Here is a 13,409-nt window from a genome sequence, read left to right as displayed (position 1 = left end):
CTGATGTGAGCAAGTAAAAGGTAGAGAATACAAGAGGGAAGCTTACGATGCAGTCGAAGCAGTTAAAGGAAGAGTGAAAATACGGCCGAGTCCCAAGTCCATACATCTTAATACACATCTCTGATATGAAAATACCCAGAAATATAAACTCTGCAAAGTCTGTGTCCCAGAGAAACAATAGATCCGGGGAGAGAGAGGGAGACATAAAAGAGCACAAAGATGTTATGTTATAAATGATGAAGTGAGATTTTGGATGTTTAATGGTTCTGACTTCCTAAATGTGGCTCTTAAGAAAGGGAAACACTCTTTTTTTTTTTTTTAAGTTTAACTGAATTTTTCTGCATTCACTCTGACCTCCTGACTGGATATAAGCGAATGATCTTTATACTGTGGGTGAAAACAAAAATAAAATCAACTGTTAAAAGTGAAAAAGTGAAAAATTAACTTGAAAGTGTTTAAATTATATTTGTGATAAGCAGACCAACATTCTTGTGCACAATACAGCGTCAATACTGTATTACACCCTACATAAACATACTGTTTACTTTTACATTATAACATTTAAATAAGCACAGACCAGAAAAATCCACATTAACGAAGTTCCAAATTTGACTCACTTGCTTATGTCAACCAAACTTCAAGGCCCTAACCGACAAAGCACTGCACACTCGTTTAAGAAAAAAAGGATGAAGGAGGAAAAGTGTATTAAAGGGACTCACACAAGAAGTCAGACAGCAGCTCCGGCTGGTCGTAATGGACCACGGCCACACACAGCGTGTTTAGACCAACTAAACATAGAACAGTCCAATAGAAAGCCTGCGTTTTCACAACGTGACGGATAAAGAAACGCAGCCGCCGCTCCTTCTTTCGGAAGGATGAGCCCTCGAGCTTGGAGCTCTTCAGGCTGGCGCGAGCAAACGGAGACCCTAAGAGAAAAAAATGAGGGGCAGAGAGACAAAAGTTTTGAAAATGCTTTCATATTCTTATGTGGTTTTAACCCTGTCACCTACAGACACACAGAAAGGTGAGAAGAATGACTGAACAAACTGTTTCACTGCAGAATTTTTACCTAAAGCGAGGTCTCCGTCTCCCTCGTCTGGGTTAAGCAGGTCATTTTTGCTCTTCTTCAGCGTTGGTCTTCTCCGTGATCCTGCACACCACAAACAGCAGCAATGCATCATGGTCCAGCTTTTAGGAAATTAAATCTGTGTCTTTTGGAACTTTTGTGTGGATTTGTTTATTCAAAAACAAAAGAAGTAATAAAAATAAAAAATTATTCAAGAATATGACCAAATAAATTTTATTAGAACTGTAGAAACTAAAATTTGTCATGTGATCAGTATTCTTCAACAGAAAGAGACTTTACATTAAAATATATACAATATAATTATACACACAAACACACATGCTTTACACACACACACACACACACACACATATATATATATATATATATATATATATATATATATATATATATATATATATATATAAAAACACATATATAGTGATGCATATAAGGTTTAATGTAGAGGTAGTATCGCTCTCATCTTTGCTGCACGCACACGCGCACACACATGTACGCACACACACGCGCGCACACACACGCACGCACACACGCACGCACACACGCACGCACACGCACACACACACACACGCACACATAGGTTATCCTGGAAACAGTACAGATACAATATCACTTCCTCAGCAAAGCCAAGATGAGCACGGATATCAGTCCACTTTAATACATGCAAAAGCACACACAGAGAGAAGGATGAAAAAGAGAGGAATAAGATGAGACAGGATAGAGAGCAGAGAAAGGACAAAGTAGAGTAAAAGGAGAGAGAGTGCAGGAAGAGGAGAGGATAGACAGTAGAGAACAGACAAAGAAGGGGAAGGGGAGAGAGAGGAAGAAGAGGAGAGAGTGGAGAAGGAGGAGAGAGATAAAAAAAGAGGAGGAGAGGAGAAAGAATAGAGAGGGGATTTGCTTGAATATAAATACCATCAAAGGGCATCCGGTCATCACCGTCGTTGTCCTCATCAGCCAGAATCACTTCCTCTGGAGAAACAGGAAACTAAACATTGACACAAGCCGAGTACAATCTAACTACACCCGACTTACTAGCCCTGTCCCACTACACCCTCCCTAATATCCATACCCCACTATAACCCCCCCACTACACCCGCCCATCTACACCCACCCATCTACACCTGCCCAACTAGGCCTGTCCCACTACACCCTCCCTAATATCCATACCCCACTACACCCACCTGACTACACCCACCCATCTACACCTGCCCAAATACACCCACCCATCTACACCTGCCCAACTAGGCCTGTCCCACTACACCCTCCCTAATATCCATACCCCACTACACCCACCTGACTACACCCACCCAAATACACTCCCCCAACAAGCCCTGCCCCACTGCACCAATCCAACCACTACACCTGGCCGACTACACCAACCCAACTACACCAGCCCAGCTATAACCTCCATTTGATTTAATCTCATGTCAAAACTCACATTACAAATATATAAACAAAGACAATTATAGAGTTATAAACACAGAGCAAGTGAGTGCAGATGTGGAGATGCTGATGGAAACATAAATGGAGAGGCTGATGGAGAGGCTGAAGAAAAGGCTGTTAGCTGACGGAGAGGCTGACGGAGAGGCTGATAAGCTGATGGAGAGGCTGATAAAGACTGATGAAGATGGAGTTGTGGATTTGTAGAGCTGCTCACCTGCTTTGCAGATCCACTCCAAATATCCGTTCAGTTCTCTCTCAATCTGTTGCTGCCGCCTCAGCTTCAGGAACTCACTGCGGTTCTCCACCCGCTCTCGTTCTTTAGCAAACTCACTGTGTTACAAACACACACGCACACACACACACACTTAGTTGTAATTTTATCTGTATAAGGTTTTCATTGAAGTGAGTGACATAGTTGAACGTCAATAATCAGATGTCTTAATGTGTAACAGCAAAAATTTCCATAAAGTGAAAATGTTTTCCTACACACACTCACTCGCACACTCACTCGCACACTCACGCACACACTCACGCACACACTCACGCACTCGCACACTCACGCACACACTCACTCGCACATTCACTCGCACACTCACGCACACACTCACGCACACACTCACGCACACACTCACTCACTCGCACACTCACGCACACACTCACTCGCACACACTCACTCACACACACAATCAATCACGCACTCACGCACACTCACGCACACTCACTCACACACTCACTCAATCACGCACTCACGCACACTCACGCACACTCACTCACTCACACACTCACTCACTCACACACTCACACACTCACTCACGCACACTCACTCACTCACACACTCACTCACTCACACACTCACTCAATCACGCACTCACGCACACTCACGCACACTCACTCACTCGCACATTCACTCGCACACTCACGCACACACTCACGCACACACTCACGCACTCGCACACTCACGCACACACTCACTCGCACATTCACTCGCACACTCACGCACACACTCACGCACACACTCACGCACACACTCACTCACTCGCACACTCACGCACACACTCACTCGCACACACACACACTCACTCACTCACTCACACACTCACTCACACACACACTCACTCACACACTCACTCACACACACAATCAATCACGCACTCACGCACACTCACGCACACTCACTCACACACTCACTCAATCACGCACTCACGCACACTCACGCACACTCACTCACTCACACACTCACTCACTCACACACTCACACACTCACTCACGCACACTCACTCACTCACACACTCACTCACTCACACACTCACTCAATCACGCACTCACGCACACTCACGCACACTCACTCACTCACACACTCACTCACTCACACACTCACACACTCACTCACGCACACTCACTCACTCACACACTCACTCACTCACACACTCAGTCACTCACTCACGCACACTCACTCACTCACGCACACTCACTCGCACACTCACGCACACACTCACGCACACACTCAATCACACACACACTCAATCACGCACTCACTCACACTCACTCGCACACTCACTCGCACACTCACGCACACTCACTCACTCACTCACGCACACACACTCACGCACACACACACTCACGCACACACACACTCACACACTCACTCACGCACTCACACTCACTCACTCGCACACTCACACACTCACTCGCACACACTCACTCACACACACACACTCAATCACGCACTCACGCACACTCACACACACACACACACTCGCACACACACACACACACACTCGCACACTCACGCACACACTCACTCGCACACACTCACTCACACACACACTCAATCACGCACTCACGCACACTCACTCGCACACTCACTCGCACACACTCGCGCACACACACTCACTCGCACACACTCACTCGCACACTCACTCGCACACTCACGCACACACTCACGCGCACACTCGCGCACACTCACTCACGCACACTCACTCACGCACACACACACTCACGCACACACACGCACACACTCACTCACGCACACACTCACGCACGCACACACACACTCACGCACACACACACTCACGCACACACTCACTCACACTCACTCACGCACTCACACTCAAGCACTCACACACACACACTCACACACACACACACTCACCCAGACAGCACTCCGAGTACCAGGTTGAGCATGAAGAAGGAACCAATGATGATGAGGGGGACGAAGTACATCCAGTTCCATGCACTGCCTGAGGCGTCGTCACTCTGACACAGACACACACACTCACTGGTTTTAAAAAACATTTCAGAGAATCAAAACAGAATTGCATTTCAGGTTGCATTTCTTATATTTTTGACACTGATCAGACTCAGGAATTTATAATTGACTCATTTATATTTGGATCCTGCAGGTGTAAATTTTAAATAAAACACAAACACCACGAGCTGTATAGTGGAGGGCACGTGACCCCCTCTCACCCCCCCCCTCAATGCCCCCTCCCAGTTGTACCATATGTTTGCCAGAAGCTCTACATCTGACACTTTGTGCTGACATTTGTGATTGCAAAATAAACAGAAATGTCAGGTGGATTGACTGATGTTCACTGTGCAGGTTATAATGGTCAGATTTTTTCCCTCGTGGTGATCTGTTCAGCACTATGTCGTAGCTACTGTTTAAACTGAACATAAGGGTGAGGCGCAGTAGAGAGACGGACCGGATGAGAACTAGTTTATTTCCACACCTCTTGGCAAACACAGTAGGAGCAAGCCATCTGTACAGAAGGAAAAATGTCCACCATGCTGTGTCCTGACAGAAACGAGACAAACATAAAGCTAACTTTAAAGCATTCAGCCTGATATCATCAGATCGTCGGTTAGAATCTTAAGCGTAATTAACTGTGGCGGCCTCCATGTCTTTTTGCGCACACACTTTAAGAAGAAAACACAAGACAGAGCCAAAGTTCCAAAAAGTTTCCAATGGCTTGGAAATGAAACTAATCTGTGAAGTTAAGAAAAGTGAAGTGCTCAAAATATTTTTACTGCAGTAGACTTTTCCCACTGTGTGTGTGTGTCTCTCTCTCTCTCTCTCTCTCATTTTGTGTCTATCTGCTGGCTCTCTGTGTCTCGCTCTCTCTATCCCTCTCTGTCTCTCACACTTTCTCAGCCTCTTATGTACTGCAGCATTTTTGGCCATTAAATTTTCATTGGTTTCTTCCTCAGCAGCTGTAAGAATAACTCCAGTTCAACACTGACCCAAGATAAAAATAGTAACGGGCCCACAAGGCTCACACATAGAGAGAGACAGAAAGAGAGAGGCCGTGAGACAGAGAGGGAAACAGAGTGGGAGAGAGACAGAGAAACAGAGACAGAGTGAAACCAAGAGAGACAGAGAGAAACTGAGAGAGACAGAGAGAAACTGAGAGAGACAGAGAGAAACTGAGAGAGACAGACTTTTTGCACTATTTTCTTAGTATGTTAATTCAATTATTTAGTAATCCATTCTTTTATTGGTAAATGAGGAACTGTACACAGCACGTGGCTAAAAGCAGAGATGGTGTTCAGGTCATTTTGAGCTTAAATGAGAAATTTTATATTATTTTATAAAAAAAAAATAAAAAAATGTTAAAAACGAACAGCCCTCCTCCAGTCCTCCGGACATCAGCATTAGGTTCAGTCTGATCAGTGGAGATGGCGTAGACAACATGGATCACTTCATAGTGAACAGAACAAGGAAAAACCTGGCCATAAAAAGATAAAATGAGTTCCTGTCACTTGACCTTGATCTCCTACTGACACTCTGGCTTATAATCAGGATGATCATCTAAAGAGGATTTCAGTGTTTCATGCAGGAATTTTTAAAACAGGAAATTAGATGGCTGGCATAGTAGTGAAGGGAACAGGAGGTTCTTCTATAAATGGACAGTCTGTTCCTCTGTGATAAGAGCAGAAACTCTGCAGGTTCTGATGCTCTGTATATTTCTCTTACTGTTCAGCAGACAAACAGCACAGATTTAGTTAGACATGTGTCCCTGCTTTTCCCATCACTAGTTTTGTGTTGGATTTCTGTAGATATTTCACAAAGTCTCCACCTGACAGATCAGACGTGTTAAGAAAATGACTGTGTCAGCAGTGATGTTAGAAAACTTTTCACTTCAGCAAATCTGTTTTCAACATTATTTTACTTCACTATAATCTAGAATCATCACAGTGACAGAAAAGTCAGATAGACATTACATTATTGTGACTCACATAGTACAGAAGATCTGTCCAGCCCTCCATAGTGATGCACTGGAAGACGGTGAGAATGGCAAAAAGGATGTTGTCAAACTGCGTGATTCCATAGTTCGGTCCAAGCCAGTATTTCCTACAGGTTGTACCATTTGGACAGAGTCGAGAGGGGAGTTCAGTTCCACATGGAAACTCTTCACGAATTTCCTCTGTCAGAAACAGACACACACCTTCATCAGTGCACAGATTCTTTTACACTACATACTATGCAGGCCATCAAATTAAACTTTACAGCAAAATAATTACAACATTTACAGATTAGCTTCATCTTAATAATTAGCAAGTTAAACAGTATTGATGGAAACAGGCACAAAAAATCCCATACACACATTCACACTGCAGCCTCTCAGGTTAATATAACCTACATGGTCTCACGAATGGAACTTTGTTTTTCTTTTTTTTTTTTAAATCAGACACAAGCTCACCGGTGATATCGTCAAAGCAGGTGGTGTGAAATTTGCCGATGTAGAACTCAAGGCCGATGATGGCAAACATGAGAATGGCGAAGAAAAGCAGCAGGCCAATCTGCAGCAGGGGGATCATGGCCTTCATGATGGATTTGAGTACCACCTGCAGGCCTGGAAAACAAACAGACATTTCATTATAAATTCATAAAACTAGTGTTTAATAAGTTCTCGGTCATGTAGTATACTGTAGTACAGCAGTGCATCTCTCAGAGACAGTGTTTAGTGTTTAAGTTGCTATAAAATAGTGAGAGAAAAAAAGAAACCCTTGTTCTTTTGCATTCAAGTGTTTACAGTAAAACCTGACTGTTGCACTTGAGATTGTTGGAATTCTTTCTCTTATTAAACTCTATTGTAACTGCATTAGCAATAACAATAACAACATCTCCCATGACATCACTATGACATGCAATTGCTAACCTCTCACAAAAATAACAGAAACAGATCACCAACCAATAAATTAGCACCAAAATCATTAAACACCTACAGTATATCAATATAACCATATTTAATGTGTTCAGGATGGAGTTTTAATTTAAGGTTTGACAATTTGTTCTAAGAATGAAGAGTCACTAAGAACACAGCACGTATTTGGACCAGACTGTATTTTGTAATTTTGGAGGTTTTCATTAACACATTTTTTTATTTCCATAACAGTAATATCAAATTGAATCTCTCCCTCATTCATATCATCTCTTGTTCTCTCACTCTGATACTCACTGGGAATTCCAGACACCAGCTTCAAGGGTCTCAGCACTCTGACGGCCCGCAGCGTCCTCAGGTCAAAGTCTGAGCCCACTGTCGACAGAATTCTGTGAAGGAAAGGCAGGAACTGAGCATGTGCAAAGTGATTAACAGTGTGTTTTGGGAGTGAAAATAAATTACCACCTGAATGATGACACAACTGTCAGTTCAGATTAATTATCACAGATCAGTGGTCTGAAACATCCAAAAAATATTTATCCAAAAATAAATCCATCCATATATCCATATATAAATCCATCCATATATCCATATATAAATCCATCCATACATCCATATATAAATCCATCCATATATCCATATATAAATCCATCCATACATCCATATATAAATCCATCCATACATCCATATATAAATCCATCCATATATCCATATATAAATCCATCCATACATCCATATATAAATCCATCCATATATGATTTATCCATTAATAAATCAATTTCATTTATTTATTATTTCATATTTCATTTCATTTATTTTTGATAACAGGTGGAAGAAAAACAGATGTTTGTAGTGGACTCAGACTTTTAAACTCTTTCAGTCACACTGCCAAGTGACATGAGATAATCCTGGGTTAGGATTAGGGTTAGATGTAATATAGATATATATACATGTACAGAACAAATACATATACACTGTGTGTGTGTGTGTGTTAGAGACAGGGAAAGAGAACAGTAATTTATTCAATCAGAGTTCCCCATGTATAACTAAAATAATATTGTTAATTTGTAAATAAAATTCTTGGAGAAATAACATCATGTGATCAGTTGACAGTGAAGCCTCAGAGGCCCGTGAGTCACATGCCACATCTCTATGGTAATTGGTGATTCCTCATTCACACCGTTTCTACGGTAACCAGCCTGTTCTCATTCATAACTGTTGCCATGGCAACAACATTCTACCGCCATTGATAGAATCACAGCATTGCCGTGGTAACAGGCCAGGAAAAGGTGGAGCCTGATTTATTGATTTATTCTCTGCCACAGTCACTGAATCCCAAAATATAAATCACACTGATCTGTTCACAATGCTGCTCACACCTTGTAACACACACACACACACACACACACACACACACACACGCACTTCATCACATCATTCTACTGCTGCAGACATTAAACCAGGCCATTAGAATGCACACTTTGATTTTTTCCTTTCTTTTTGTTTGCCTTTAACACTGTAGTGGTGTTTAATGAACAGATTTTTAGCACCAGATTTGGGAATAGAGTTAAAGATAATTATGGATGGTGAGAAATACGCTGAGCATCATACACATATTGCATTTCATCCAATTCTTCTCTTCTGTCTTTCTCTTTTTTCCCCTCAATTTTTATATATTTTCTTCTTTTTCTTCTCATTCTGTCTCTCTGCTCATCCATCTCCCCTGAAACAGCCACATTTCCTATGCTTTTATTATCTTTGTGTTTCTCCTATTCATGATTTAAGATGTGTAAAATTCTAAGAGCAGCAGTGGGATGAGTTTCCTACCACTAATCACCTCTATCCCATTGTTATTTAAGCATGTTCATTAGTCAGCTGTGTGTGACTTCATTCACTTCTTCTCCATGAAAAACAAAATCCACAAACACACCCAAAGTCTCGACATTACAGACAAATGTTAGGAAGCCATGGCCAAAAACAATGATTCAAATCCATGATTCAAAACAGAGATCTGATTAAAAATCCTGACATCATATTACAAAACACAGGCTCTCTCTCTCTCTATCTGTGTGTGTGTGTGTGTGTGTGTGTGTGTGTGTGTGTGTGTGTGTGTGTGTGGAGGATGGTCCTTTTAGTTTCGGAGCTTTTTGAAGATGAAATGAGTTGCCCACCCAACCTCAACCCCACAACCACACACAAACAAAAGGCAGAGAAACAGAGACAGACAGACAGACAGACAGACGACTGCCGGCGAGAGGAGAAACTGTGCATGCAGAAAGCAGTGGAAAAAGAGGAACATTTCCTGATATAGTGTGACCATTACCAAAACATTAGATCAGTCTACTTCACAAAAAAATAATATCAAATTTTATTGCAAATCAAGAAAAATTAAGATAGGTTTTGGGAGCAAACTCAAGCCTGATAACAGCAGCTAGATATGTAGCAGCTTGCCACAAGCTCAGAGAGACAGCCAGTGGACAAATCTAAAGTCAGTCACATGGGTGTACCTAGTCTTAATTTGATCTTTTTTTTTTTTTTTTTTATATATATATTTTAAGACTTTATTGTTGATTTATCTGTTCACTTATTTATGTACGGTATATTTATTTGTTTATTTCATGACCAGTGTTTTGGCAATACTGTGCCACAGTCATGCCAGTAAAGCTTGTAAAGTTTGAATTTGAATTTGAATTTGAGAAACAGACAGAGAGAGACAGAGAGAGACAGAGAGAGAGACAGACTTGAACAGATAACAAATAATAAGATGAACAAGTGAAGAAAAAAAATAAGACAAAACAAAAAAAAAAGTATAGTCTTTGAGCTATGGGTGGTGTGTGTATGTGTGTGTGAGTTCGTGAGAGCATCACTGTTTCCTGACTCTTCCATCTTTTTGTGGCAATGAACCGCGCCGCTAGTGAAATGTAGTCTCTTTTTTCTCCAAGCAAATATTGAAGTCGTGTGTCCAGCTTTCTGAAGTCAGGATAGATAATTCCAAATTTTGAATAGAATTGTTTTTCGAATTTGGTCATAGTTAGGACAGGTGGTTAAGAGTGTAGCTGTGTCTTTAACACTCCGTCGCTACATTACAGGCATAACATGCTGTCTATGGGTAGCTGCTCTGACTGTATCTGCCTCTCTCTATAGCCGGGCTGCTCTGTGTGTATCTACCTCTCTCTATAGCTGTGGCTGCTCTGTGTGTATCTGCCTCTCTCTATAGCCGGGCTGCTCTGTGTGTATCTACCTCTCTCTATAGCCGTGGCTGCTCTGTGTGTATCTACCTCTCTCTATAGCTGTGGCTGCTCTGTGTGTATCTGCCTCTCTCTATAGCCGGGCTGCTCTGTGTGTATCTACCTCTCTCTATAGCCGTGGCTGCTCTGTGTGTATCTACCTCTCTCTATAGCTGTGGCTGCTCTGTGTGTATCTGCCTCTCTCTATAGCTGTGGCTGCTCTGTGTGTATCTGTCTCTCTCTCTATAGCCGTGGCTGCTCTGTGTGTATCTGCCTCTCTCTATAGCTGTGGCTGCTCTGTGTGTATCTACCTCTCTCTATAGCCGTGGCTGCTCTGTGTGTATCTGCCTCTCTCTATAGCTGTGGCTGCTCTGTGTGTATCTACCTCTCTCTATAGCCGTGGCTGCTCTGTGTGTATCTGCCTCTCTCTATAGCCGTGGCTGCTCTGTGTGTATCTGCCTCTCTCTATAGCCGTGGCTGCTCTGTGTGTATCTGCCTCTCTCTATAGCCGTGGCTGCTCTGTGTGTATCTGCCTCTCTCTATAGCCGTGGCTGCTCTGTGTGTATCTGCCTCTCTCTATAGCCGGGCTGCTCTGTGTGTATCTGCCTCTCTCTATAGCTGTGGCTGCTCTGTGTGTATCTGCCTCTCTCTATAGCCGTGGCTGCTCTGTGTGTATCTGCCTCTCTCTATAGCCGTGGCTGCTCTGTGTGTATCTGCCTCTCTCTATAGCCGGGCTGCTCTGTGTGTATCTGTCTCTCTCTCTATAGCCGGGCTGCTCTGTGTGTATCTGCCTCTCTCTATAGCTGTGGCTGCTCTGTGTGTATCTGCCTCTCTCTATAGCTGTGGCTGCTCTGTGTGTATCTGCCTCTTTCTATAGCTGTGGCTGCTCTGTGTGTATCTGCCTCTCTCTATAGCCGTGGCTGCTCTGTGTGTATCTGCCTCTCTCTATAGCCGTGGCTGCTCTGTGTGTATCTGCCTCTCTCTATAGCTGTGGCTGCTCTGTGTGTATCTGCCTCTCTCTATAGCCGTGGCTGCTCTGTGTGTATCTGCCTCTCTCTATAGCCGTGGCTGCTCTGTGTGTATCTGCCTCTCTCTATAGCCGGGCTGCTCTGTGTGTATCTGCCTCTCTCTATAGCTGTGGCTGCTCTGTGTGTATCTGCCTCTCTCTATAGCCGTGGCTGCTCTGTGTGTATCTGCCTCTCTCTATAGCTGTGGCTGCTCTGTGTGTATCTGCCTCTCTCTATAGCCGTGGCTGCTCTGTGTGTATCTGCCTCTCTCTATAGCTGTGGCTGCTCTGTGTATATCTGCCTCTCTCTATAGCCGTGGCTGCTCTGTGTGTATCTGTCTCTCTCTCTATAGCCGGGCTGCTCTGTGTGTATCTGTCTCTCTCTATAGCTGTGGCTGCTCTGTGTGTATCTGCCTCTCTCTATAGCTGTGGCTGCTCTGTGTGTATCTGCCTCTCTCTATAGCTGTGGCTGCTCTGTGTGTATCTGCCTCTCTCTATAGCCGTGGCTGCTCTGTGTGTATCTGCCTCTCTCTATAGCTGTGGCTGCTCTGTGTGTATCTGCCTCTCTCTATAGCCGGGCTGCTCTGTGTGTATCTGTCTCTCTCTATAGCTGTGGCTGCTCTGTGTGTATCTGCCTCTCTCTATAGCTGTGGCTGCTCTGTGTGTATCTGCCTCTCTCTATAGCTGTGGCTGCTCTGTGTGTATCTGCCTCTCTCTATAGCTGTGGCTGCTCTGTGTGTATCTGCCTCTCTCTATAGCCGGGCTGCTCTGTGTATATCTGCCTCTCTCTATAGCCGGGCTGTGGCTGCTCTGTGTGTATCTGCCTCTCTCTATAGCTGTGGCTGCTCTGTGTGTATCTGCCTCTCTCTATAGCCGTGGCTGCTCTGTGTGTATCTGCCTCTCTCTATAGCTGTGGCTGCTCTGCGTATATCTGCCTTTCTCTATAGCCGTGGCTGCTCTGTGTGTATCTGTCTCTCTCTCTCTATAGCCGGGCTGCTCTATGTGTATCTGTCTCTCTCTATAGCTGTGGCTGCTCTGTGTGTATCTGCCTCTCTCTATAGCCGTGGCTGCTCTGTGTGTATCTGCCTCTCTCTATAGCTGTGGCTGCTCTGTGTGTATCTGCCTCTCTCTATAGCCGTGGCTGCTCTGTGTGTATCTGCCTCTCTCTATAGCTGTGGCTGCTCTGTGTGTATCTACCTCTCTCTATAGCCGGGCTGCTCTGTGTGTATCTGCCTTTCTCTATAGCTGGGCTGCTCTGTGTGTATCTGCCTCTCTCTATAGCCGGGCTGCTCTGTGTATATCTGCCTCTCTCTATAGCCGGGCTGTGGCTGCTCTGTGTGTATCTGCCTCTCTCTATAGCTGTGGCTGCTCTGTGTGTATCTGTCTCTCTCTATAGCCAGGCTGCTCTGTGTGTATCTGCCTCTCTCTTTAGCCGGGCTGCTCTGTGTGTATCTGCTTCTCTCTATAGCCGGGCTGCT

At 43.9% G+C, this 13,409-nt stretch overlaps 1 protein-coding gene across 15 annotated transcripts in view; it reads right to left on the bottom strand.

Annotated features, from left to right (window-relative positions):
- cacna1aa (calcium channel, voltage-dependent, P/Q type, alpha 1A subunit, a) overlaps positions 1–13,409 on the bottom strand; it is a 109,013-nt gene that overhangs the window by 65,235 nt on the left and 30,369 nt on the right. For all 15 annotated transcript variants that reach the window (XM_053239101.1, XM_053239098.1, XM_053239094.1 and 12 more), the window contains exons 4-12: positions 7,996–8,087; positions 7,237–7,389; positions 6,773–6,960; positions 4,686–4,789; positions 2,748–2,863; positions 2,003–2,059; positions 1,070–1,150; positions 720–926; positions 47–159 (exon numbers count right to left, since the gene is read on the bottom strand). In XM_053239101.1, coding sequence (XP_053095076.1) covers positions 47–159; positions 720–926; positions 1,070–1,150; positions 2,003–2,059; positions 2,748–2,863; positions 4,686–4,789; positions 6,773–6,960; positions 7,237–7,389; positions 7,996–8,087 — 1,111 coding nt within the window. The remainder of the gene's footprint in view (positions 1–46; positions 160–719; positions 927–1,069; positions 1,151–2,002; positions 2,060–2,747; positions 2,864–4,685; positions 4,790–6,772; positions 6,961–7,236; positions 7,390–7,995; positions 8,088–13,409) is intronic.

This window comes from Pangasianodon hypophthalmus, chromosome 13 (genome assembly GCF_027358585.1).
Source record: "Pangasianodon hypophthalmus isolate fPanHyp1 chromosome 13, fPanHyp1.pri, whole genome shotgun sequence".
Lineage (NCBI taxonomy): Eukaryota > Metazoa > Chordata > Actinopteri > Siluriformes > Pangasiidae > Pangasianodon > Pangasianodon hypophthalmus.
Note: the sequence above shows the minus strand (reverse complement) of the source record. Positions and strands in the feature narration are given on the sequence as shown.